Here is a 21,443-nt window from a genome sequence, read left to right as displayed (position 1 = left end):
ATCTGTAACGATGCACTATAAGTATGTATCTAAAGTTGCTCCATACGCAACACATTTGGATTTAAGTTCCTAATTATGAAGATAAAGTGTGGTCAATTTTATATTGACGAATTTTGGAGGTGGTTGTTGCTCACAAGGGTACCAATACAAAGGAATCGTGTGCCTTTAGTGGAATCTTTATTAATTAGCAGACAATTCTCTTCAAATCATCCACTAGCTAACAATGTATCACCTTTAATCGACTCAAACATAATAAACATAAAAAATGAACGAGCTAAGCGACTGTTAGAAGAGCTGTCTTCAAAACATCCATATTTATGTTCTTCAAAAACATCTGGAATTGTGGATTTTGTAAGAAAAGCCAAAGATAAGCATAAAGGAAGCTTGATACTTATAAGAAATGGAAGGACTTATCAAGCCTTTGGTACCGATGCCATTATCTTTGTAGAACATGCTGATCTAACTCCAATTGGCAATACTCCTCATATTGAATTCGATCAATCAGAACTTCAGGGGATTTTAGACAAACTTATTAACAGAGGAATAGATGTTGTAATATATCAGCAAGTAACAACGACGGGATTGTCATTTACTAACACTGAAACAATGTCTAGTCAATCGTTCGCACTCTCCCAGATCATCTCAAGAGATGCACCGATATATTCTGTGGATCTTGAAGACGGTGATATTCTGTCTAATTTAACATCAAACGATAAAGGAGTAATAGGAATTGCTCATGGAAAATCTGGCTTTAGTATATCACTCATAAATTTGCAGGAAAAAACAGTTGAAATACACAAAAACCTTACAATGCTAAATGCAATAGATGTGATAAGTTCCAACTTTAGCAGGGTTATGATACTACAAGATACTTCAACAAAAGTTAATATGCTGTTCAGACAGTTCCCGTTCGTGATATATTACCAAACTCTGCAGGTTTGTTTTATATCCAAATATTTTTAAAATTAACAGGGACTTTATGAAGATGAAGAATTTCATAAAGCAGCGTGTGATCACATAGCTAGGCGTCTAAAAATAAGTCCAAATTTCAAACTTTCAGAAAATAAAAGGGAAGATAACAATGCCTTTAATCTAAATCTGGAATGTGCAATAGCTTTAGGTCTTTATGAATATGGTAGCAAAAGCATAGGTCTGCATGATTTTGTCTTGCCTAAAGATTCCTTACCATGCACAAAAGGGTACATGAAACTACTTATGCTAAAACCGCCTCCTGAAAATATACGTGAAAGCATTAGATACATAAATTTGAAATTATCAACGCTAAATGTACCGCTCTTAAAATTAAAGCCTTTGTCAACTACTAACATGAACAGTTTATGCTCGAACTCTAAAGTAAGTTTACTCAGATGATACACTGATGCTTTCGTTAGGTGGATCCGCAATTCTATAAGGATATTTATCATGATTTGATGGCCTTTAATCATTATATGGATTCACTCTCTACAAAATTAGTAAAGAACATTTTTAATGTTGTAATGCATGATTTAAAGTTGAATTACAAACTAGGACCACTACAAAAAAACATCAAGAATGCACTCAAAATAATTGAATATTTTATAAAAATTGATAGCTCTGAATTGCCCATACCGCTCACCAATGTAAAAGCACTTGATAAGTTCTTTGCTGAAATGGTATTCTAACAATATTTGTTAACAATAAATTATAGGAATATCTAGTAGGGCAATTCCATGAAGATATTGTTAAAAAGCAGCTGGAAAAGGTGGATAGTGCGGCATCCGAGTTGTTAAATTCCATATCTAGTGATTATTTTGGCTCCCGTGTTTCTAATGGAGATATATACAAACTAACAAACTCCAAGGATATACGTGAGAAAGTATCAAGGAAACTTGAAAAAACAATTAAAAGAATGTCCATAACTCCTAGTATAATGGTTAACAAACATTCTATCTTTTTAGAAAAACCAAATGAATATATGGATTCTACAAAGATGTATACGATAGAAGTAAGTTTTAATCACATAATATAATTATATCTAGATCAAACTGAAAAACCAGTTGAAAAAATGGTATATTAGTCACAACGTTGAGCGGTTCTTGGCGAATTACAAAAATGTATGCAATGCAGTCCATTTACAAATTGATGAAATTTTGACTTCTATGACAAGAATGTTGTCACCGTACTCTCAGTCTATTGAAATCGCTTTTCACTTTTTAGTAGTTTTACAAGTTTGTCGTACATTTCACTCATAATAAGTATAGACATTTGTCTCCCATGTAAGTATTGCAAATTCTGGAGGATGGGTTCTGCCTACTATTTCAAGTGATAAAAAAATCTTAATACGCAACTTGAAGCCGTTTTTCGTAAATACCTATGCTATACCCATGAATATAGAAACTTGTGGATTAACGATAGTTACGGGTCCAAACAATATTGGTAAGACAACGTCACTATTGTCCGTATTAGCATCATCATTAATGTCTAATATTGGTATGTCTAATAAATAGAAGATAATGCCTATTAGGACTTTATTTGCCCTGTGATTCAGCACAGATACCAGCATTTAATAATTATTTTTTTCTTTCACCCAGCTGCATTAATGATACTACCCGCTCTACACTCCAAAACAACAGCTCTATTATTAGCTTACTCAATAATGCAACTACAAACTCCCTTGTAATATTGGACAATCCTGGTGCTGATACATTTTTCAATAAAAGTATAGGTTTGTTTTATAATAAATTAATCAACATATTTTAGGAATTATAGCGGTTATAATAGACGAATTGAGCAAAATTGATTGTATAAGTATGATTTCAACCCATAATTGTAAATATGTTATGGAAATGGTAAAGAGATCCGGAAATCTCCCGTTTTATAAACAGCTAATAAAAACAAATAAAGTGATCACATTAGAAGAAGGCCATTATGAAAACGTAGGTTCAGAATTAGTAACGAATGAATTAGATGAGAAAGTAAACAAATATTTGGCCTGTTACGCAAAATTAGATGACAATATGAATAGTTCGGAATCCATTAGCATTCCATATACAAATGAAAAACCTAAAGATACAAAACGTGATAGAAGATCAGATACTAACATAAGAAAAATCATTGGAAAACAACAAGGCTATCTGTCCAATGCAATGACTATCGTTTTGAGATGCATAGAAGATTTAGAATGTTGCAATATGGAAAAGGATGTTATACATTTAATTCCCGATAGTATCCCACCTCCATCATACAATTATATACCAGTTTTATATGTCATAATGATCCCAGTTGAAACGGATAGATCTAATGAACGTGGAGTGGGCGTGTATGTCGGAGAATCAGGAAATATAATAGCTCGACTTGTTGCACATAGAAGCAAAAAATCCACCTCAGTAACGAGGTACTTCGAAGATACTTATATGAAAAATGAAAAAGAAATGACGGAATATCTGTTGCACAAAAACAACTTCAGTGATAACGATCAAAAGGGAATTCTAAATTGGGATAAATCCCATGCTCTCATTGTTAGGCTTAAAACAAGAAGAGAGACTAAATTGTATGAAAAACGATTGATAAAATCAATGTACAAATACTATAAACAAATTACGATTCTATCTCACAGAGACGGAGGAGATAGGATCATATCGGCATTAGACTAACACTACCATTTTCTTATTGATTCATGGCGGTATAGAGTGTTTTTTCAACCAAACAATCGAATTCTGTCGATTTTATTGTTGTTCCAACTTTATAAAGTGGATTAGCTAATATCAAATTCGTGATTAGATCAATATACATTGACTTTAAAGTTTGTTCAAGCCCTGGAGAATCGGGGGATGTAATACATATTAACTTGTAGCCTAAGGTGCTATTTAAAACATTTAAAATGTATTTATTACCTGTTATGGTCTCAAAGTAGTGAATCTTGAAATTGTGAGTTGTGCATGAATTGAAATGTGCGATAGACAATCCGTCTGGATCATTCAAATCATTGGCCATACATATCGTTTTGCTAAATGATGACAATCCGGAGAGGAAACCCAGTAATAGTTTTTCATATTGCTTGTTAGACTCTTCCAAATCTTCCACAGGAGATTCATTCTTATGTGTGTCCGCAGAATCACTGACTTCTGAGGGTTGGCTATGTATAGATGAGTGTTTAGTGCAATTTTTCACAGCTCTAAGTACTGCTTCAGTGTATAATATGCGATAAATACATTTGTTTTTGTAAAATACATAGAAACTGTGTAACGTGGCCATTAAAGTCAGCGGGGGAGAAAATTATATAAACGCTGTGTAGTACTGTTATATATGATACAACTATATAGGTTTTAGAGGATTGTGTGAAGTATCTCCGGTAAATAAGTTATATACGGTTGTAATTCCCCATCGGTATCATGGTACTCCGTTAGAGGTGTCTACCGAAAACTGGACAATACGTTTTAACAGTTTTAACTTTTGTATACTATTAATATCATTTAAATATAAAGAGTGTTGATAGCTTATTATATTCATCTGCTTTGTCCAAATTGTCCCCTGTATGAAAGTTGTGATTACTTTAACCTTTCTATATCATTAAATTTTTGTTTAATCGCTACATAAACTTGTGTTGTACACAATTTAATGTTAGAGCTCGAATTAAGAGCTTAGAAATTTATTCAATGTATACTGTCCCTAGTGTGTATTTATATTCAAGTCTATCGCTGCTGTTTTAAAACATATGAACCATGAACACACCTTACCAGCATATAGATTTAGTATATTTAAGACTTTGATCGTCTTGTATTCTTAATGGCTCACTTTCCCTGGGTTTACACAATGATATTGAGGGAAAACACGAATGTAATGTTTCACCAGTATTTCACCATTCATTTCTCAATTACTATATGGTCGAATGTTCTGAAGGTAACTTAACGCTATAAATCACTCTTTAAAATGTCCGCCAAACACACAAAGGGCCCATCCAATCACAAATATGAAACCAATAATGAGCCACCATTCTCTTTCGAAGAGTTCATATTTTCTAGATATGAAGTACTTCCTATTGAAAGAAGAACAACGTGTATCATCTGCAAAAGGACCACCAGTTCGGGATATACCTACAACGGCTCGACAATATTCTCTCATCCGGATTGCCTATCTTTACTCATGTTTTATGAGTTTATGAATAATTTTGATATAAGTACATCTCAAAGCTGTGCATTAAATTCTAATTCTTTGGTACAAATATTGGACACCAATAGGATTTTTAGACACCTAGAATCGGATAATAACAAATGTTATTCGTGTGCCGCTAAAAATGCGTTTTTCAAATGCTCTTCGGAAAATTGTCCAAATTATATTCACTTACATTGTGCAGGAGGCGGTTCAATTGTAGTTGATGCAAATTACCAGTACAATAAAAGAAATAATTATAGATTCTTACTTTGTCAAACACACCTAAAGGATGACGAAATAGATATAGTTAAATGTAGATTCCTGTCAAAATTATCGCTAACCGCTGAATATATGAACATACAACACACAAGTTCTGTGGAACAGAAGGATATTACGCCAAACACTAACGAAAATTTAAAACGTAGGGAGCAAAATGCTACTTCACCTGGTTCAATTCAAAAACACTGTAGAAGCAGTACTACTAAAATAAACTACAACCATAATTTATACTTCCAAAAAACGGAACAACCATTTGCTACGAAAAAATCCGCATACAATAGCTTTCAACAAGCATTTTCCGGAACCAATACTCAATATATGCAATCAATAAATACCTTGGTTCTTGAATACAATGCTTTGCGTAGAAATACCAATCAAAAGAATCTAAGGGGTTTTGAGTGGTGGTACTACGAGATATTGTTTGCAAGAATCAGACCTGACATTTTTGAAGACCTATTAGTACCAGAAAATGACCCTCTTTATCATTTGTATAGTGATATTAAGGGTATACTAAACTTTGAACGAAATTCTTATTCCCTAACAGATTTAAAACGAATATTTAATGGTAGCGAAATTGGTATTCAAAGTGTGATTAACTCTCTATTGTTAAATGTAAGTCCTAAGTTAGAAATATCGGATGTCTCACCCACAGAAGATGATGACGCAAATTATACATTTTGGGGGCTAAATTCTCTACCGAATTGTGGTGATAAGCACTCAACACTATCGCATAACTCTGGTAACATCACAAAATCTGGAGATTCCAACGCAGAAATGTATCGCCCTAGGTTCGCTCTTGTAAATTTAAACAACAGAGCAAGTTGGATTTCCTTTATTTTTTTGTATAATACTGAACTAATGCCGAAACCAGAAGTTGTAATTTTGGATTATATTCCTCTGTCTATTTTGGAGTATGAATATTTTCACCGCATACTCCGTTCTGTTTACTATATACCACGTGAAGATCTACTAGGACCCACCATTTTACCACTACTATCTTCCAGCAATGTTAAGAATAATAATGAAAATGTTCTTGAATTTAACAAAAATACAATAAATCTTAATGGATATTCGTGGGAATTAGAACCTCCCTTGTATAGTTACATGAAATCCTTTAATAGTAACAGCTCCAAGTCATCTAACATTCTCGACAGGAAATTATTTGGTCATATTGAACTTGCAGAAATTTGTAAGGATGGATTTCTTAACTTTGCAAAGCAATTTTCTTCCAGTTGCAAAGGAGTAAGCAGTGATAATTTTGTGGCAAAGCAGAGTATCGCCTTGATAACGGCGTTGAAGGCGGTTGATGATGCTTTAGATCAACATAAGAAACAATTGGCTAACAGTATACGTATGGAGAATGAATATTACAGCCATTGTCACCATAATAAATCTCTTATTGAAAAATCTAAAGAAATATCAGCATCAATGCATAGGTGGGTACATTTCAAAACGGTTTTCCAACAATCTATGGATAACTTTATTTCATCCATGTATTCTTCATTGAATACAGATGCTGAAATAGAGATACCGCAACATGATTCTAATATAGCAACCAGCAAGGAATATTGTTCAGTTTGTCTTATGCCTGAACTATCGCATAAACATATGTTACAGCAATGTATGCGTTGTTGTGTTCGTGTACATCATAGATGCTATGCATCATATCGCCCATTATTCAATCCAAAGGTGACAAAACAAGAAGATTCATTAACAAGTTGGTTGTGTGAACCATGTGAACATGAAATTGGCATAACATCAAGATACGATGTAAATCATAATAGTGCAATTTGTTGTGTATGTTCCAGTAGTGGAGGTGCTATGAAAAAAGTAGGCACTAGTTTCCATGCCTCTAACAAGGGACATCTTTCTTCTCCGATATGGATTCATCTAGTATGTGCGGTATTTTTGATGCCAAATGTAACGTGTTTGGATTGGTATGCTCTTAGTATGTGGGATCTTAGGGATATTAAATATAATGTTGTTGATTGTTGTAGCGTTTGTCGAGTATCTGGTGGATACACACTAAAATGTTCTGATGATTCGTGTAACTTAAAATTCCATCCAATGTGCGCCTGGGTTGGTGGAAATTATGTTGAATATTCACCATTTCACAATACGGCTACTTTAAGTTCAATGCTTAAATATGATTCTACTTGGAATGATGTATTTCCAGCCATTTGTTTGCGCCCATACTGTATAAAGCATTCCACTGAAAAGTTTAATGAAAAGGTTGTTAAGGAACAATCTCTTAAGAGGTCGTTTGCTTATACGCATTATTTGTACCATCCTGATCCCTTTGGAAAACAGAAGATAAGACCAAGAATTTCCAGGCTACCGTTAGAACCTATATATAGTCCAGTAACAATTACAAAACAGGGGGCCATAAAGTCTGAACCCAGGGTGGTTCCCCAGGGTCCTCTTCCAATTGGAGGTAAAAAGATAGGTCCTGATGGATTTGGGTATATTACACAGCCAAAACCGCGAATAAAACTTCAGGAGGTCCCGCATCCTTATCATTCCCAACCGACACTGATTTCTATAGTTTATGGGTTACCTCGTGCACTTTCAGGCGAGTCTCCCAGATATGGAATTAATGCTATAACTACCTATTTGGGTACAAAGGAACAAACGAACTTACCTGCATCGCGGCATAACAATGGAAATGTACCCAGCAACATTAGAAGTTCTTGCAACGGACCACCTGTTATGATTGGGCAATATCCAAAAAACAGAAACGCCATCAATCAATATTCTCACTTCCCAAAGGGTGCGTATTCACATCCAAATCAGAAAATCTACAATCCAAGATACAACAATATACAACACAAAAATTTGAATGCAATGCCTTTCGATCCCCTTTCTGCGATGGTAAGCAAGCTCATATACTTCTATTCATATATACATTTAGAACAAGGGAAAGCGACCGAATACTTTCAAACCTCCGGATAATAAATTTTTTCAATAAGTTAAATTGTGGTAATTCACTCGAATTTTTCATGGTGAATAACGTACTTGCACATATACTAGATACTTCTGTCCATGTCTTATAGCTAGCACTTTTACGATCCATAGCAATCTCTGCCCTAGTTTTATAGCTATATGAAATGTGCGGATCCCGTCAGGCAACACAACTACGAGGATAACGACATCTTCTGGAAACAAAACAGATGTAATTCTATCGTGGTCCTGATTTTAATACCTAGGATACAAATACACTTTGGGCTATATAATTCAAATCCCTAAAAACTCGATGGATGCTAGGAAATAAGGTTTGTGGAATAATTAAGCTGCCGTCATAACTATGACCATAAGCTGGAATACTTGTACACGGACACGTGGCTTTTTGAACAGGTTTGCCGTACTAAAACTCTCCTCGGTGTGTAAATGTGTTGTAGAAATAAACAAACTAAATCTTGTCTTCTACTGTTATAGTTAATATATTGACAATTTCTTATAATATTAAGGTATGGCTCATGTTAAATATCGAATGAGTAATACAATATCTTTGGAAATGTCGAATGGGGACGTTGACTTGACTTCAAACACCAGATACTTCAAAAGAGTTTTTACATCTGCTGATTGTTAAATATCAGCGTATATTCGTATGATGAATGCTATTTTACACCGCAGTATTGATACTTACTTCATCTTTAATACTGGATTTGTGTGTTCGGTGTTACACCCTGGGACGATTACCATCAAATAAATTACACAGAATACACTCGAATATCGGAAGTGAACCAAAAATGACCTATAATTTAGGTGGTGGTCAAATTTTGATGAGCTGCTTCAGAAATAAGCAAGGACTATTGATTAGGACATATGCAGCTAGAATCAAAAATCCAAAGGCATCCATAATTCTAGTTCATGGTGTTAGATCCCACTTCAGAGCTGATTACTCCGCATATAACCTTGATTGGCATTGTAAGCACATTGGCGATTCTGTAACCAGCAAGGCTTTGGAAGTTAGTACCATGGAATTTAACCATGTATTTGCAAACTCAAGGTTAAACTCTAATGAAACATTTGATAACCAATTTTTACATGGAAAGAATGTTTTGGATACAACTCCAAGGTTTCAATATGAAGGTAGTTTTATTGAATGTTTAAATAATATGGGATTTTCCATCTATGCCTTAGACCTGCAATCTCACGGGTTATCTGAGGGTTTTAGCGGGAAAAGGTGTTTGGTTAACAAATTTGATGATTTTGCCCATGACGTTATACAATTCATAGATATTGTCAAACGTAACCAATTCGAGAACAAGGAAGAAAAATGGAACCCAGATTTGTTTACTCATGATACTGTAAATGATGGTAATAAGTATTATTTGGGTGGTTTATCAATGGGTGGAAACATTGTCATTAGAACAATTCAATTGTTCAATAAATATTCAAAATCCAAAACAAGGCTTGTTGATGGATTGTTGTGTTTGTCTGGAATGCTTAACATAGACTATCACTTTTCTGGTTACCTTAAGCAGGCCAGTTTCCCTTTGATTAGATTTTTGGCTAAGATAAGACCACATTGGACTCTGATCTTAGAAGAAGCTGGGCAATATGCTGAAACAATAAGTCTATTTATGAGATATCACGTATGTTTATTCACTCACTAAACACAAATGTAGGACCCCCTATATCATTCCAAGAGGTTGCCATGCAAAATGGTTGTCACATTGTTCGATGCTACAAAGACTTTAGAAAGGGATATGTTATACTATCCAAAAGATTTGCCCACTTTGGTGATACATTCCACAGATGACAAAACTTGCGACGTAAAGGTAATTCTTTGAAAAATATGTAAAACTTGTCAGGGAGCAAGGGATTTTGCAAATGTCCACTTTAAAGACAATGATAATGTTCAGCTTGTCGAAATAGATGGAGAAGCTCACGTTATATCTTCTCCATTATACACACCCATAGTTTCACCTATCATTTCCAAGTGGTTTGATGGATTATCCAAAGCTTAGGGCCCTAAGTTTACCCGAAGTTTTAATCCTCTTGTGGGAGCTAGACGAATTGCGCATTGTATAACCAATAAATCGCAATATGGAGAGAGAGACAAACCGCATAGCATGGAACTTTCATGTATTTTATAATTTAATACAATCGAAAGGTTGTGATCGTACATAAGTTTACCACAGTATATATTCGCCAGCACGACTAGAAGAGTTGGGTCCATTATTCCTTCAGCGTGTAGGTCAATTTACATAATGGAATCTTCTGAAGAACAAGAAAGTAAAAATGAAGTTGAGGAGTCGAAGAACAGCTCTTCAACGATTTTTAAGGGGTTTTCTAAAGGTTTGATGCAGTATATGTTAAATAATTGTAACTCACGATTTAATACTTACATATAAAAATATTTCAGCCTTTTCTACGGCATTCCAAAAAAGAACAGACGCGGTAAGTGGAGTTTTAGGCTGTTATGTTTGTAATTTCATTCAGACTCCCACTTCTTCAGTCAATGTTATAAAAACAAAAACGAAGAACAAGGTAAGATTATAAAGAACTTATTTAATCAGTGGCATATACCTTTACAGACCATACAAAAGAACACCGCCAGAAGTATTCCATGTCAAACCAGCGAATCAAAGGAAAAAAAATACAGGAAGATCGCAACTCGTGGAGGTATTTTAAGGATACTTGTTTAAATTACGCTAAACTGCAGTTTTAAAGCTTTTCAATCTCATAAATAGGACAAATTAGTCGTTTGATGTTGTAACATATTGGAAACATCTATTTATTTGTTGTAGCTTTCTATGACCAGAACATTCCTGTGGATTTTTATTATGAGCGTCTCCCATGGCTAAACTTTTAAGGATTTTAGAAAAGGTGATGCCTTGTTAGAGCACAGAAACGGATACCACAGTAATTGAAGGGATAAACCCCAAAAAATCCATTTTATTTATGTAAGTGTCTCGTATCTGGTAGTTCAAACTACAAACTGTGATCCATGTGGAATTTAGATCCTTTGAGATCACCACACAGGGTCAGACGTCCTGAACTAAACTTCAGTTCTTAACCTGTATATCATTATAACTTTGTTTATTTATCATAGATTGTTTCAACCAATTTTAACGCATCTTCAAGCACTATTGTGTGTATGTAACTATCAATATCTTCAAAACCTTTTAGTTATGAGTTTTTGTATTTAATATCGCATCTGTCGCTCTTATATTCAAAGTAATATCTGTATTATGACCAACATCAATACATTAAAATCCTCTGCATTGATACCTGGCGAACCAGAATACAAAACAGAATTCCATGAGCTAAACTTAGCTCTTTTAAATATACCAAAAGATGTCGATGTGAGGAAACTCGTTCGTTTTAGGCCATTACAGCCTAGACATTCTGTTGCATTGCAAGATATGCATTCTCAACTCTTTCCGATTCGTTATGACTCCAAATTTTTCGAAGTGGCTTGTGCCACCGAAAATGACTCGATATTCGATACACATTGTTATTGGAGTTCATTCAATCTCTCTTCTTACAATAGCGTTAGTTTGCGTATGTTTTGTTCATATTTTTCAGCATTGGGATGACAATCAGATAATGGGAATAGGACTCTTTTTTCCGAAAAAATATTTGGATTACAACAAAAGAACTAGGCGTTATGATATTGATGGATATCTTGCATATCTGAAAGATTCTTCCTTGTACTATAATATATATGATCACACTTTAGATCCCACTTATTATGATCCTGAATTTGATGAATACATTGTTGGATTTGCCACAATATTGATAAATCTAGACATCACAAACAACCTGATTTCAGACGAAGACTATTACATTTTATATAACTATTACAAAGATAAGCTGGGTCCCGCTATTAGAAATAATCAGTCACCATCAAATAGCAATTCACAGTATCAGGGCAATCCCGAGAAGCACATTACTGACTGTATGAAGCTCAACGTCTCTTTCATGGACAAGACATTCTATCAGGTCATATACAACCAATTGTACAATAATGATGCATTGTTAAAGTATATTAAAAGGTTCAACATGAATGATCTTAAGACGTTATATATCCTAAGTGCGGGTGTAACATTAGGTTTACGTAGGAGGCTTTTAGGAACTACTTTAATACTATTCATACAGGTTACGGTTTATTTTGTTCACTTTAATCTTTTTCTGTTCGAAAATAAATTCTATCATTCTCTAGCCTATTCGGAGGCATTTAAGCAACATTTGACTGTGAACAGGAGATTGCTGGAGAGCATACAATTCCACTATAATACTTTGTCCTTGGGTAATAAACACGTTAATCTCTATTATGATCATGTTTTAAATTATAGAAAGCATTATATAGGAAACCACGATATCAAAGAAAATGAGCTAATTGAATATGATACGCATAAAAGTACTAATTCTGACAAAGATGATTTGCAAATGCCACTGGCACTATACTTGCACACAATATCATACAATAATCAAGCATCAGATATGTACAAACGGTTAAACTTCTATAAAATTACAACCATTGAAAACTATTATACAATTAGAGAAACAAAATATGCAGCAAACTTTCTTGCTCATTTCATAGTTTCTCCAAAAAATGCAGTATGACTTTATCAGCCATGAAATAAATTATCGTTCAAAAAATTGGATAATATCCTATACTTTTTATATATAATTAATACTTTACTTACGATTTATGTCCTTCCTTGGGGGTGTCCAAACCATTGGGTACTCTGATAAATTTGAAGCCTTCATTCTCCAAGTGAACTCTCCTCATTTTGTGAAAATGCGATAAATGAGAACTCAACCATTCGTTGTGCCCAAAACGCCACGGTTCGTCGAATTCAATCGTGATTTTGTTTATTGGGTCACAAATCTCCATTAGATAAGGTCCATGAATATACGGAGCAAAGGAAAACACATCAAAGCGTCTTTCGTGCTCTAATAAATCATTCAAAGATGATACAAGGCTTCTGGAATTGAATGTTATTCCATACAAAAGATCTCTGTGGTCTACACACTTTGCAATTCGATCTCTGATTTTTTTCAGGTATAGTCTATTACTGCTGGGAAGTGATTTATGTACCTATATATATGCGTTTGTATGCTAATATATTTACTTCTACATTGTTGTGTCGAATGCACATTTCCAAAAGTTTTAATGAAAATAGTAACGAGTTCACAAATCTCGGATCCTAGAAGTAAGTTTGCTAAAAAACAAACAAGAACAAACATGTCCTGATGTATACGATGGTATTCCAAATGATTCTAGTGAATTTAACATGAAAATCTGTTTGTGTGTTATCGTAAAAGATATATAACCTACCGCAGTTTTTCTGCCCAGTATCCCGTACATAGACAATGATAGAGCTGATATTAAAACAGGATCCATGGTTTTTATACCCCAAAGCCTAAATAAAAACATATAGTTCGATGTAAGGTGGACCTCTTCAGAAATGACTTATTTAATTTCTCAGAAAGAGTTTTATTGAACAAGCCATAATGTGCCATTATTGTAACAAAGTTTGCCATATCCTATAAATAGTATATATTACTTATTAAACAAACAATCGATCCTATATGTGAAATCATGCGAAGCAATCTTGTAGAAAGGCATCTTGTAAACTCTATGCCAAATGGATGCTTACTATATTCGTTGTCTTCTTTGTCATGGAAATAATTGCTAATAGTTATGGTTGAGTGTAATATTTTCAATATTTGTAAAGATTGAAAGGTGTCCAAACGTTGAATAACTGTAGGTAAATGTTATTGTAGCTAATGATAAAATACCTTCATTATCAAGCAACGTCAAAAATGCCTTCGTTACAAGACCGTGGCTCATAAAACGTCCTTTAGAGCAAGAAAATATGACCCGTATTAATTCATTATCATTTACTTCATTGATATTTTTAGCGATAAACGTCCTTGCAAAGGCAATCGGTTCTGTTAAGTCATCTAGAGGCAGAGATTTTCTGGAAAAGTAATTCGTTACATATGCTGCATTTTGAAGAAACTTTACAGTATGGACGATAGACCAACGTAAATCACGCTCTTTTGTATCTTTCTTAAGTTTATTATAGAATGTTCCATAAAGTAGATTCCAGTCGGCAGATTCCATAGAAGAATCATCTTCCGTCAATTTTCCAAGTATAGTTAACAATTTTGATGTGTCTAACGTGTCCAAACTTTTATGGCCGATGTCGTCAGCCGATATCCCAAATTTAGAGGTTCTTTTATTTGTTATTTTTGATTTGAAGTCGAACGAGTAACGCATCCACGGCATTCGCCGCAAAATCCCAAAATTACTGGTGCACATTTCAAGATTCTCAGCATTGTTGGATTCTATTGCCTCGTGTGTACCATTATCTATTTGAGTTCGTCAAATATCAGACCTTTTGTAGGATATAAAGAGATATTAAGACAAAATCTGAGTTACTGGTTATTATCACTACAATTTTCATTCAACGAATGAAGTTAAAAACTTAAATACGTAGACAAAGAATAATTGCAAGACACCATACACGTAACACACAATCAGTAACTGAAGAATTAGTTGACATCACCTTTAAACAAAGGATTCATTAAAGGTTTTAAAATACAAATATTTCAGTTCTTCAATGAAGAATCTAATGCAATCTGTGCGATGTTCAACCCCGAATAGAGTAGTTTATATACATTATTACACATTGGCTTCCTCCTTAAAATCCAAATTGCACGATATTTATCATAACTTACAAGTGTAAGCAACTCTTGGGATGGTTAACATGTTTTTGGCGCTCCAACTATCGTTCCATCAAATTTGCAAATCACTTCAGCGAGAGTGCAAAGTGCTTATGACTTAGAGGCTTTGGACTGCGATAAAAGGTTCGCCCTCAATAAACTCTCTTCATTCAAATCCGGTACAAGTAGAACAATATCAGAATCAAGAATTGTATTTTGAGGTTGATCTTGGCTTAAGGCCTTGTTATATCTAAAAATACTGCCACAATTCGGACAACCATTCTCCTAAATATGTATATAAAGAATACAAGGTTTAAAACCAACCTCTGTGTTTGAATCTTTGAGAAATTGCTTAAAAGCCTTTTCAGATATACAACATCCACACTTCCGTATAAATACACCACGATTAGAACCGGAAAATTCGCTGCGTAAAATCGGACAAATAAACCTGCCGTTGTCCTTAGATATCTACATATTATTTATCTACAAGAATATTATAGGTAACGAACAATGAATTTGACATCCTTTACATCCTTTAGACCTTTTATATGCTCAAACGATGATTTGGGTTTTTTTGATAAAATATACTCTATAACGGACTTCTTATTATACAAGAGTCCTAGTTTACAGGCTACAATAGGTATTGACAGTGGTTCCTGTGTTATACATTGGAGGAAGAAAATGTACTAACCTGAGATAACGCACAAATTGACCATCTGAGTTCTTTAATCTTATTACTAGTCAAGTGTTCATTTGTGACTCTACTCTGTGTGTTTGGCAAATAGCCCATACCACCGATGTTCCTGGTAAATTTATAGCCAGAAGTACGCACCAAATCAACGCGACTTGGTATACTTCCACCATCCCCTCCCATTTCTAAGACTTATTTAGTGAACCAAGTAAATTAATACATTGAAATCCCCGTATAGTGCCTGTACTCAGGTATAGAGGAATTAAAGTAGATGAATTCGCACTATAATAATCATGCTAACAAATATCAGGATTATTTAATTCAGTGTATCATCCAAATTTACTTTTATTAGAATCATACGGCGTAATAATCGGTTATTGTCGCCATAATCGCATAAACGTATAGAATCGCAGTAGATTAACCTAAATAGTCAACAATGTACCTCAAATATTACCTAGACTCTGATTGCAAGCGTGTATATACCATGAAGGTTCGTACATAACGTTTATATATCACAAAATTTTGCAGAACAAGGGGCCAAATGGTGAATTTTGTGTTACGGCACACCCTGCTAGATTTTCACCTGAAGATAAGTATTCTAAACATAGAATTGCCTTGAAAAAACGGTTTGGCTTATTCATGTCCTAATATAGGATACAACATTGATTAAAACTGAGCTTATACCCATATACGCGGCAGTCACCCTTGCTATTTAACTGGTTTACGTGTATCATGACCTCAAACAGTTTTTTTTGTTGGATTTGGATCTACTTTCTCGTATTACGCGTATCAATGCGATACTGGGTGCACTAGGCGCGTACGGTTCAATGCTGTTGGCTTTTCCATACTATAATATATATTTTCTATGTTTTATAGGTATAAAATTATCATTCTTTATACTAAAGCTATTGTAGATAGATAAGTAGTTGAGATAATAGGAGCAATTGTGTATACCGAGGGAACCATTCTTCTTAAGGAGGAACCGTCAAAAGGAATCCAAAGTTTTACCCTGTATTTGAATCTTCTTGTAGGATAATATATGCAATTTCCTCTATAGACCCCTAAAAGAACTTGCACACTGTCTGAGAGATCGCTTATCCCCACCTACACTCTGGTCGACGAACAACCGCGACTACTCTCTAATCGAATTGAAGTATCCACAAATTTGTTATTAATCTATTAGTACTGTATAGTAGTATAGGATTCTTCGTCCTTTTTGCTTGCAAATCGCTTAGGTCTTCATTGATCCATAGAATCTCACCTCAGTGACATATATCAGTGTTTAATACGCAGTAACTCGGCATTCTATGATATAAATCAAGAACTAGTGATTATATGGTCATTTGTTAGGCTTAGTACGCAAGTTATATCCTGATTTGTACGAATTTAGTCCAAATGCCATATTACGAGGATTCTTCCTGGTCACTAGATTTTGGCGATACAGCCGTAGAATCTAACAATATTTATGACAAGGAAGGAAGTATATCCACAATGTCCTCTATTTCAAATGACACTCGGCCCGTGAATGAGCATTCTTTGGGCTCAGATGGATTGTATAATTCCATTTACGATTATCATACTACCAAGATGGACGATCAGACACCATTACTACATGGATACGCCCTATCAGATGTATGTTATAAGCGTTTTCAACCATTATTTTGCAGAACAAAGACAGTATGGAACATTATCTAGGCATCATCTCTAGGTTAAATAACGACATTGAGGAATTCTCAAAGCTTATCCAGACTCTTGCACTATTTAAATACTATATTAGAAATCGTAAAAGTACGACAAACATCAGTGAGCTGCACAAACGATTTAATGGTGTTTCTGCGAATTGCTGTGCACGCATTAAAGACATACAAGAACAACTAGCAAAGCTTAATCACGACAATCATTATGTAATGGTTCACCGTGAAGCGTTGCGATTTAGTTACTCTGACTTGAGGGCAAGGTTCAATTTACAAGATGCTTCTGTAAAGAAGATAAAGACACTGATAGACACGTATCACTCAGTAATTAAGGAATACACTGCTAGTGCGAAGAGGACACTTCACCAAGCTGAAACTTTGAATACAGCTTCTAAAGCTACGGAAAATGTAAGTGTAGTAATATTTCAAATAGACACCTAATAGGCAAGCAACATAATAAGCGAGATCGACACAAGGGCCAAGGACATTATGGCAATTGAGAAGAATGCTAGAGACCTCAGTGAACTGTACTCAGAGTTGAATATGATTATCAAAAAGAGAGGTGATAATATAAGCAGTTTGGAACACCAAATTTTATTGTCCGCTGAACAAATCGGTACGTTATTTGTAATTCAAATTAACTCCAAACAGAAAAGGGGAAAGAAGATATATCTTTGGCGCTAAAGGAAAGAACCAACATAAACGGACTCTATTTCATGTGTGTTCTGGTTGCAGTAGGCACATGTTTCTTGATAATCCCATCACACATACGCTCAATAGTCTTTGGAGATTAAAAATACAATCTAAATTATAGTTTTATACACTTTCATCAGAGTTATGTGTAGTATGGTCCGCGGCTTCCTGTCCTGTGGTGTAGTGTTGCTTCATAGGCCAGTTCTATTACTTTGTGAGTATGTCAAACGTAGAAATTGCTTATAACCATCTACTTAACTGGGTGGTTGCCAGAGGGGAACTTCCAAATGACTACGCCATTAAACTATTGAGTTCGTTTGTCAAGAATCCTTATACATCATGAAACAGATCTGGAAAAATACTGTAAGAGCTACTTTTCAGGCAATAATTCGATCCCTTCGTCTATTGAATCAATCTTTGTGGACATAGAGAATGAGTATACCGAATGGTATGATCCTATCAGCAAAGCTTTCGAAATTTTAAAGGAGGTAAGCAATATAGGCTTGTCTTATCTAATACATAGACTGATGAGGGTAAAAAGACAAACTTACTAGGGCAATACACATACGAACCAATGTACAATATAAGCAAAATTTTGAAGAACTTCCATCGCCATAATTTACATATTGTTTCATATCATCAGCTGTTGCATAAATATGCAACATATTATGCTCCTCATTTGCGAAAATCAATTGCAAGAGTCAACAGTGAGGTTTGTTCATAATCTGCGCTTTTATCTGATACAGGTTGCCGACTGCAAATTTAAGGAAACAGAATCAGCACGTAAATTGAAGAATATGACATCTGAATTGGAAAATAAACTAAAGAGATTTGATATTGAACTGTCTGACTATCCATTTAAGGAAGAAAATCAGTCTTTGTTGTATTTTAAATTACAAGACAAAATTAAATCCAATGCCATAAAATTTATTAAGGAATCGTACAATACTAGCAGTTCGCTGATAAAATCATTATATCCTTCCTTGATCGATATAGTAAGTGCCTTCGTCGCTTTTCAGAGAACCTCCGATGTCTACTCCGTCGAAGATTCTACAAAATATTTTAAATTTGCATCAGAACATGGATTGGAATCATTCGCCTTGGCCTCTTCACTCAATAAGTCCATAGAAAAGCTTTCGACTGAATCTGGTATGTACAAGAGATATATCCATCAACTGTTTTTCAGATGCAGCCACTCGGAATCATTCCACAACTTCAGATGGCATAACAATTTTAAATGAAAGCTATGGTAATAGTTTAGGCAATAATGTTGGAATTAGTGAAGAAGACTACAACTTCATCTTCAAAACATTTTTGGGGAGTTCATTGTGCCGTAAATTGCTTCTGAGCGACTTGTATGAGATGAAAATATTCTTGTTGGTAAGAGCAGATGAGTTGAAACGATCATACTCTTTACCTAATTACAATTTAATATCCGACTTGGATGATACAAAAAAAAAACTATCATTGTCTGAGGTGAGTAAGTAGATCCCAAATTTAACATTTAGTGCGAATTGTACATATCAAAACTAACCGAAACAATTCAATTACTCACCAGCAAAGAAATGATAAATATGCAAAACATTATTAAAAGTCAACAAAAACTTACAGAGTATGCGTTAATCTACGTTCTTAATACCTCTTTTAGTGCTGTGCAGCATGAAATGGTACTGTGGACGCAATGTATGAATGAACTCGCGAAGCAATCTGCATTTCAATACAAAATAAAGTCATTAGATACATCGGTTTGTTTCTGTTGACACAATTAATTCCTATTCAGCTTTCACTCATAAAACAGGAGCTCGAAACTGTAAAAAATAACGCCATAAGTATAAAACATAAACTCGAAAAGGTCGTATCTACTGTTTCTGGGACTAATGTAATGATATTTGGCGAGATCGATAATCTCTAAGCACTAAAAACTCGGAACATCGCATAACTACTAACCATCTATGAGTATTCACAAAAGATAACAATAAATTGTTAATCAGTAAATTACCAAGACTGAACCTTTGAAAAATGAATTAGGCCTTGACTAGTGCTCTCCTTTCCTTCTTGGCAAAGGACAACTTGAAGCGCTCAAAGTCAGTGAGACTCTTCTTCTTCTCGGCTAAATGCAACTTCTTGCCCAAAGCTGTCTTCTGGAAAAGGCCAAGAGCATCTTGTGCAGTGGCAGCCTTATGTAAGGTGCCGGTTTTTGAGCCTCTCTGAAGATCAATCTTGACATCGGTCAACTTGAGCCATGTCTTTGGAATTTGCTGTCTCTCAACGCCGGTGACGTTTCCACCATCAACCAAAATTCTGGAAGCATTCACAATATCGACGACAAAGCAAAGCTGATGGATATGACATGATGAACAATGTAAAACTTACCTTTCCAGCTTCTGGGCCATATGTGATCAAACATAGGCGGCCTGGCTCAACGAACTTTGTAAATAGTGGCATATTAATCTGAAAATGCTGTTTTATTGGTTTATACATTGTGAATAGTGGAGTACACGTTGTAGAAGGTGAATAGAGAACTAAGGCAATGACATAACGGGTATTAAACTCACCTATAACTATTATACTTGATATAAAATATAAAAAACAATTTTAAAAATATTTATCTGAAGAAAGTCGCGCAAAGGGTGAGCGGTTCACTTTACATTGTGCTGTGGACCGTGGGGATTCATGAGGACCAACTGATCGGACCGCGTACCCTCATTTGTATTGAGTTTAGCGCAGTGTTGTCGCTGCTATTGTTCGATTCGTGGATATAATTATCAATTAAACTGGTAGTTTGATACTGCGCAATGGTACCAACGTCGATTCGTTCATTGAGCTTGTGACTCCACTTTTTGACTATTCTCAGGTCTATACAATTACTTTGTACAATTTTGTGCATAAATTCCAATCTTTTTCTAGGGTTTGTACAAAACGCCTTGTCTTACTCCAGCATGTTCTGCAAAGCCTGTCTTCTCGTTTGTCCCTACAGAGCACGTCATCAATTGACGTATTGACACTGAAAATTACTAATAGCTGTAAATTTCCGCCCTTTCTGTCCACTTGTTCGATTGAAAGAATTTTTGTTGCAGCTGCGGTTAATGCCCGCCATGCCTTTACTGAGTGCTTATCTTCAGGTTCTTTATCGCGTTTGCACTATGCGTAATTCCAGAAATTTTTACTCGGGTGTAATCCTTTCGTGTAATCTTTAGTATGTTTGTGATGAATATCTCAAACCGGAGGTGACCTACCCATGTCTACACACTTATGAAACAATTTCC

At 34.8% G+C, this 21,443-nt stretch overlaps 12 protein-coding genes across 12 annotated transcripts, besides 1 other annotated feature; 8 read left to right on the top strand and 4 right to left on the bottom strand.

The window, feature by feature from the left end:
* Positions 1-75: 75 nt before the first annotated feature.
* BEWA_037970 (conserved hypothetical protein) lies at positions 76-3,632 on the top strand (the record flags this gene model as incomplete). The annotated part of the gene is made up of 8 exons (XM_004833155.1): positions 76-936; positions 973-1,353; positions 1,392-1,652; positions 1,688-1,984; positions 2,019-2,207; positions 2,241-2,469; positions 2,504-2,704; positions 2,740-3,632. The coding sequence occupies 8 exons, from the start codon at positions 76-78 to the stop codon at positions 3,630-3,632; spliced, it is 3,312 nt and encodes a 1,103-aa protein (XP_004833212.1).
* Positions 3,633-3,645: 13 nt separating this feature from the next.
* On the bottom strand, positions 3,646-4,233 carry BEWA_037960 (conserved hypothetical protein; the record flags this gene model as incomplete). Its single annotated transcript, XM_004833154.1, has 2 exons — positions 3,646-3,833; positions 3,873-4,233. The coding sequence occupies 2 exons, from the start codon at positions 4,231-4,233 to the stop codon at positions 3,646-3,648; spliced, it is 549 nt and encodes a 182-aa protein (XP_004833211.1).
* A 675-nt stretch (positions 4,234-4,908) lies between these two features.
* Positions 4,909-8,361, top strand: BEWA_037950 (conserved hypothetical protein; the record flags this gene model as incomplete). The annotated part of the gene is made up of 1 exon (XM_004833153.1): positions 4,909-8,361. One exon carries the CDS (start codon positions 4,909-4,911, stop codon positions 8,359-8,361), a length of 3,453 nt encoding a protein of 1,150 aa, XP_004833210.1.
* A 591-nt stretch (positions 8,362-8,952) lies between these two features.
* BEWA_037940 (conserved hypothetical protein) lies at positions 8,953-10,524 on the top strand. Its single transcript, XM_004833152.1, has 3 exons — positions 8,953-10,007; positions 10,041-10,193; positions 10,227-10,524. The coding sequence occupies exons 1-3, from the start codon at positions 9,024-9,026 to the stop codon at positions 10,380-10,382; spliced, it is 1,293 nt and encodes a 430-aa protein (XP_004833209.1). The 5' UTR covers positions 8,953-9,023; the 3' UTR covers positions 10,383-10,524.
* Positions 10,525-10,625: 101 nt separating this feature from the next.
* Positions 10,626-11,063, top strand: BEWA_037930 (hypothetical protein; the record flags this gene model as incomplete). Its single annotated transcript, XM_004833151.1, has 4 exons — positions 10,626-10,713; positions 10,781-10,815; positions 10,858-10,905; positions 10,953-11,063. The coding sequence occupies 4 exons, from the start codon at positions 10,626-10,628 to the stop codon at positions 11,061-11,063; spliced, it is 282 nt and encodes a 93-aa protein (XP_004833208.1).
* Positions 11,064-11,609: 546 nt separating this feature from the next.
* BEWA_037920 (conserved hypothetical protein) lies at positions 11,610-12,987 on the top strand (the record flags this gene model as incomplete). The annotated part of the gene is made up of 2 exons (XM_004833150.1): positions 11,610-11,912; positions 11,947-12,987. 2 exons carry the CDS (start codon positions 11,610-11,612, stop codon positions 12,985-12,987), a joined length of 1,344 nt encoding a protein of 447 aa, XP_004833207.1.
* A 79-nt stretch (positions 12,988-13,066) lies between these two features.
* Positions 13,067-14,800, bottom strand: BEWA_037910 (hypothetical protein; the record flags this gene model as incomplete). Its single annotated transcript, XM_004833149.1, has 7 exons — positions 14,170-14,800; positions 13,948-14,132; positions 13,826-13,914; positions 13,706-13,790; positions 13,613-13,669; positions 13,500-13,574; positions 13,067-13,465 (listed from the first exon to the last, which is right to left on the bottom strand). The coding sequence occupies exons 1-7, from the start codon at positions 14,693-14,695 to the stop codon at positions 13,067-13,069; spliced, it is 1,416 nt and encodes a 471-aa protein (XP_004833206.1). The 5' UTR covers positions 14,696-14,800.
* A 386-nt stretch (positions 14,801-15,186) lies between these two features.
* On the bottom strand, positions 15,187-16,057 carry BEWA_037900 (conserved hypothetical protein). Its single transcript, XM_004833148.1, has 4 exons — positions 15,791-16,057; positions 15,609-15,755; positions 15,424-15,567; positions 15,187-15,384 (listed from the first exon to the last, which is right to left on the bottom strand). The coding sequence occupies exons 1-4, from the start codon at positions 15,971-15,973 to the stop codon at positions 15,211-15,213; spliced, it is 648 nt and encodes a 215-aa protein (XP_004833205.1). The 5' UTR covers positions 15,974-16,057; the 3' UTR covers positions 15,187-15,210.
* Positions 16,058-16,226: 169 nt separating this feature from the next.
* Positions 16,227-16,438, top strand: BEWA_037890 (ribosome biogenesis protein nop10, putative; the record flags this gene model as incomplete). Its single annotated transcript, XM_004833147.1, has 2 exons — positions 16,227-16,280; positions 16,319-16,438. 2 exons carry the CDS (start codon positions 16,227-16,229, stop codon positions 16,436-16,438), a joined length of 174 nt encoding a protein of 57 aa, XP_004833204.1.
* A 493-nt stretch (positions 16,439-16,931) lies between these two features.
* Positions 16,932-18,303, top strand: BEWA_037880 (conserved hypothetical protein). Its single transcript, XM_004833146.1, has 4 exons — positions 16,932-17,422; positions 17,458-17,892; positions 17,929-18,100; positions 18,136-18,303. The coding sequence occupies exons 1-4, from the start codon at positions 17,186-17,188 to the stop codon at positions 18,276-18,278; spliced, it is 987 nt and encodes a 328-aa protein (XP_004833203.1). The 5' UTR covers positions 16,932-17,185; the 3' UTR covers positions 18,279-18,303.
* A 70-nt stretch (positions 18,304-18,373) lies between these two features.
* Positions 18,374-20,089, top strand: BEWA_037870 (conserved hypothetical protein; the record flags this gene model as incomplete). Its single annotated transcript, XM_004833145.1, has 8 exons — positions 18,374-18,488; positions 18,526-18,665; positions 18,701-18,889; positions 18,924-19,326; positions 19,364-19,653; positions 19,686-19,789; positions 19,826-19,922; positions 19,958-20,089. The coding sequence occupies exons 1-8, from the start codon at positions 18,398-18,400 to the stop codon at positions 20,087-20,089; spliced, it is 1,446 nt and encodes a 481-aa protein (XP_004833202.1). The 5' UTR covers positions 18,374-18,397.
* Positions 20,090-20,201: 112 nt separating this feature from the next.
* Positions 20,202-20,658, bottom strand: BEWA_037860 (60S ribosomal protein L14, putative; the record flags this gene model as incomplete). The annotated part of the gene is made up of 2 exons (XM_004833144.1): positions 20,202-20,513; positions 20,551-20,658. The coding sequence occupies 2 exons, from the start codon at positions 20,656-20,658 to the stop codon at positions 20,202-20,204; spliced, it is 420 nt and encodes a 139-aa protein (XP_004833201.1).
* A 92-nt stretch (positions 20,659-20,750) lies between these two features.
* Positions 20,751-20,786: a sequence feature (AT_rich).
* Between the last annotated feature and the right edge of the window lie 657 nt (positions 20,787-21,443).

The sequence above is a fragment of the Theileria equi genome (genome assembly GCF_000342415.1).
Source record: "Theileria equi strain WA chromosome 2 map unlocalized gcontig_1105316255037, whole genome shotgun sequence".
Taxonomy (NCBI): domain Eukaryota; phylum Apicomplexa; class Aconoidasida; order Piroplasmida; family Theileriidae; genus Theileria; species Theileria equi.
The sequence above is the reverse complement of the archived record's forward strand: the minus strand, read 5'-3'. Positions and strand labels throughout refer to the sequence as shown.

Coding starts and splice junctions, on each gene's coding strand:
- BEWA_037940 (XM_004833152.1), top strand. CDS start 9,024: ATGCTATTTTACACCGCAGTATTGATACTTACTTCATCTTTAATACTG. Junction 10,008..10,040: donor GTCTATTTATGAGATATCAC/GTATGTTTATTC, acceptor ACACAAATGTAG/GACCCCCTATATCATTCCAA. Junction 10,194..10,226: donor ACAAAACTTGCGACGTAAAG/GTAATTCTTTGA, acceptor AAAACTTGTCAG/GGAGCAAGGGATTTTGCAAA.
- BEWA_037880 (XM_004833146.1), top strand. CDS start 17,186: ATGCCATATTACGAGGATTCTTCCTGGTCACTAGATTTTGGCGATACA. Junction 17,423..17,457: donor ATGGATACGCCCTATCAGAT/GTATGTTATAAG, acceptor ATTATTTTGCAG/AACAAAGACAGTATGGAACA. Junction 18,101..18,135: donor ATTGTCCGCTGAACAAATCG/GTACGTTATTTG, acceptor AACTCCAAACAG/AAAAGGGGAAAGAAGATATA.
- BEWA_037900 (XM_004833148.1), bottom strand. CDS start 15,973: ATGGGAGGGGATGGTGGAAGTATACCAAGTCGCGTTGATTTGGTGCGT. Junction 15,568..15,608: donor TAAAGGATGTCAAATTCATT/GTTCGTTACCTA, acceptor AATAATATGTAG/ATATCTAAGGACAACGGCAG. Junction 15,385..15,423: donor TCAAAGATTCAAACACAGAG/GTTGGTTTTAAA, acceptor ATACATATTTAG/GAGAATGGTTGTCCGAATTG.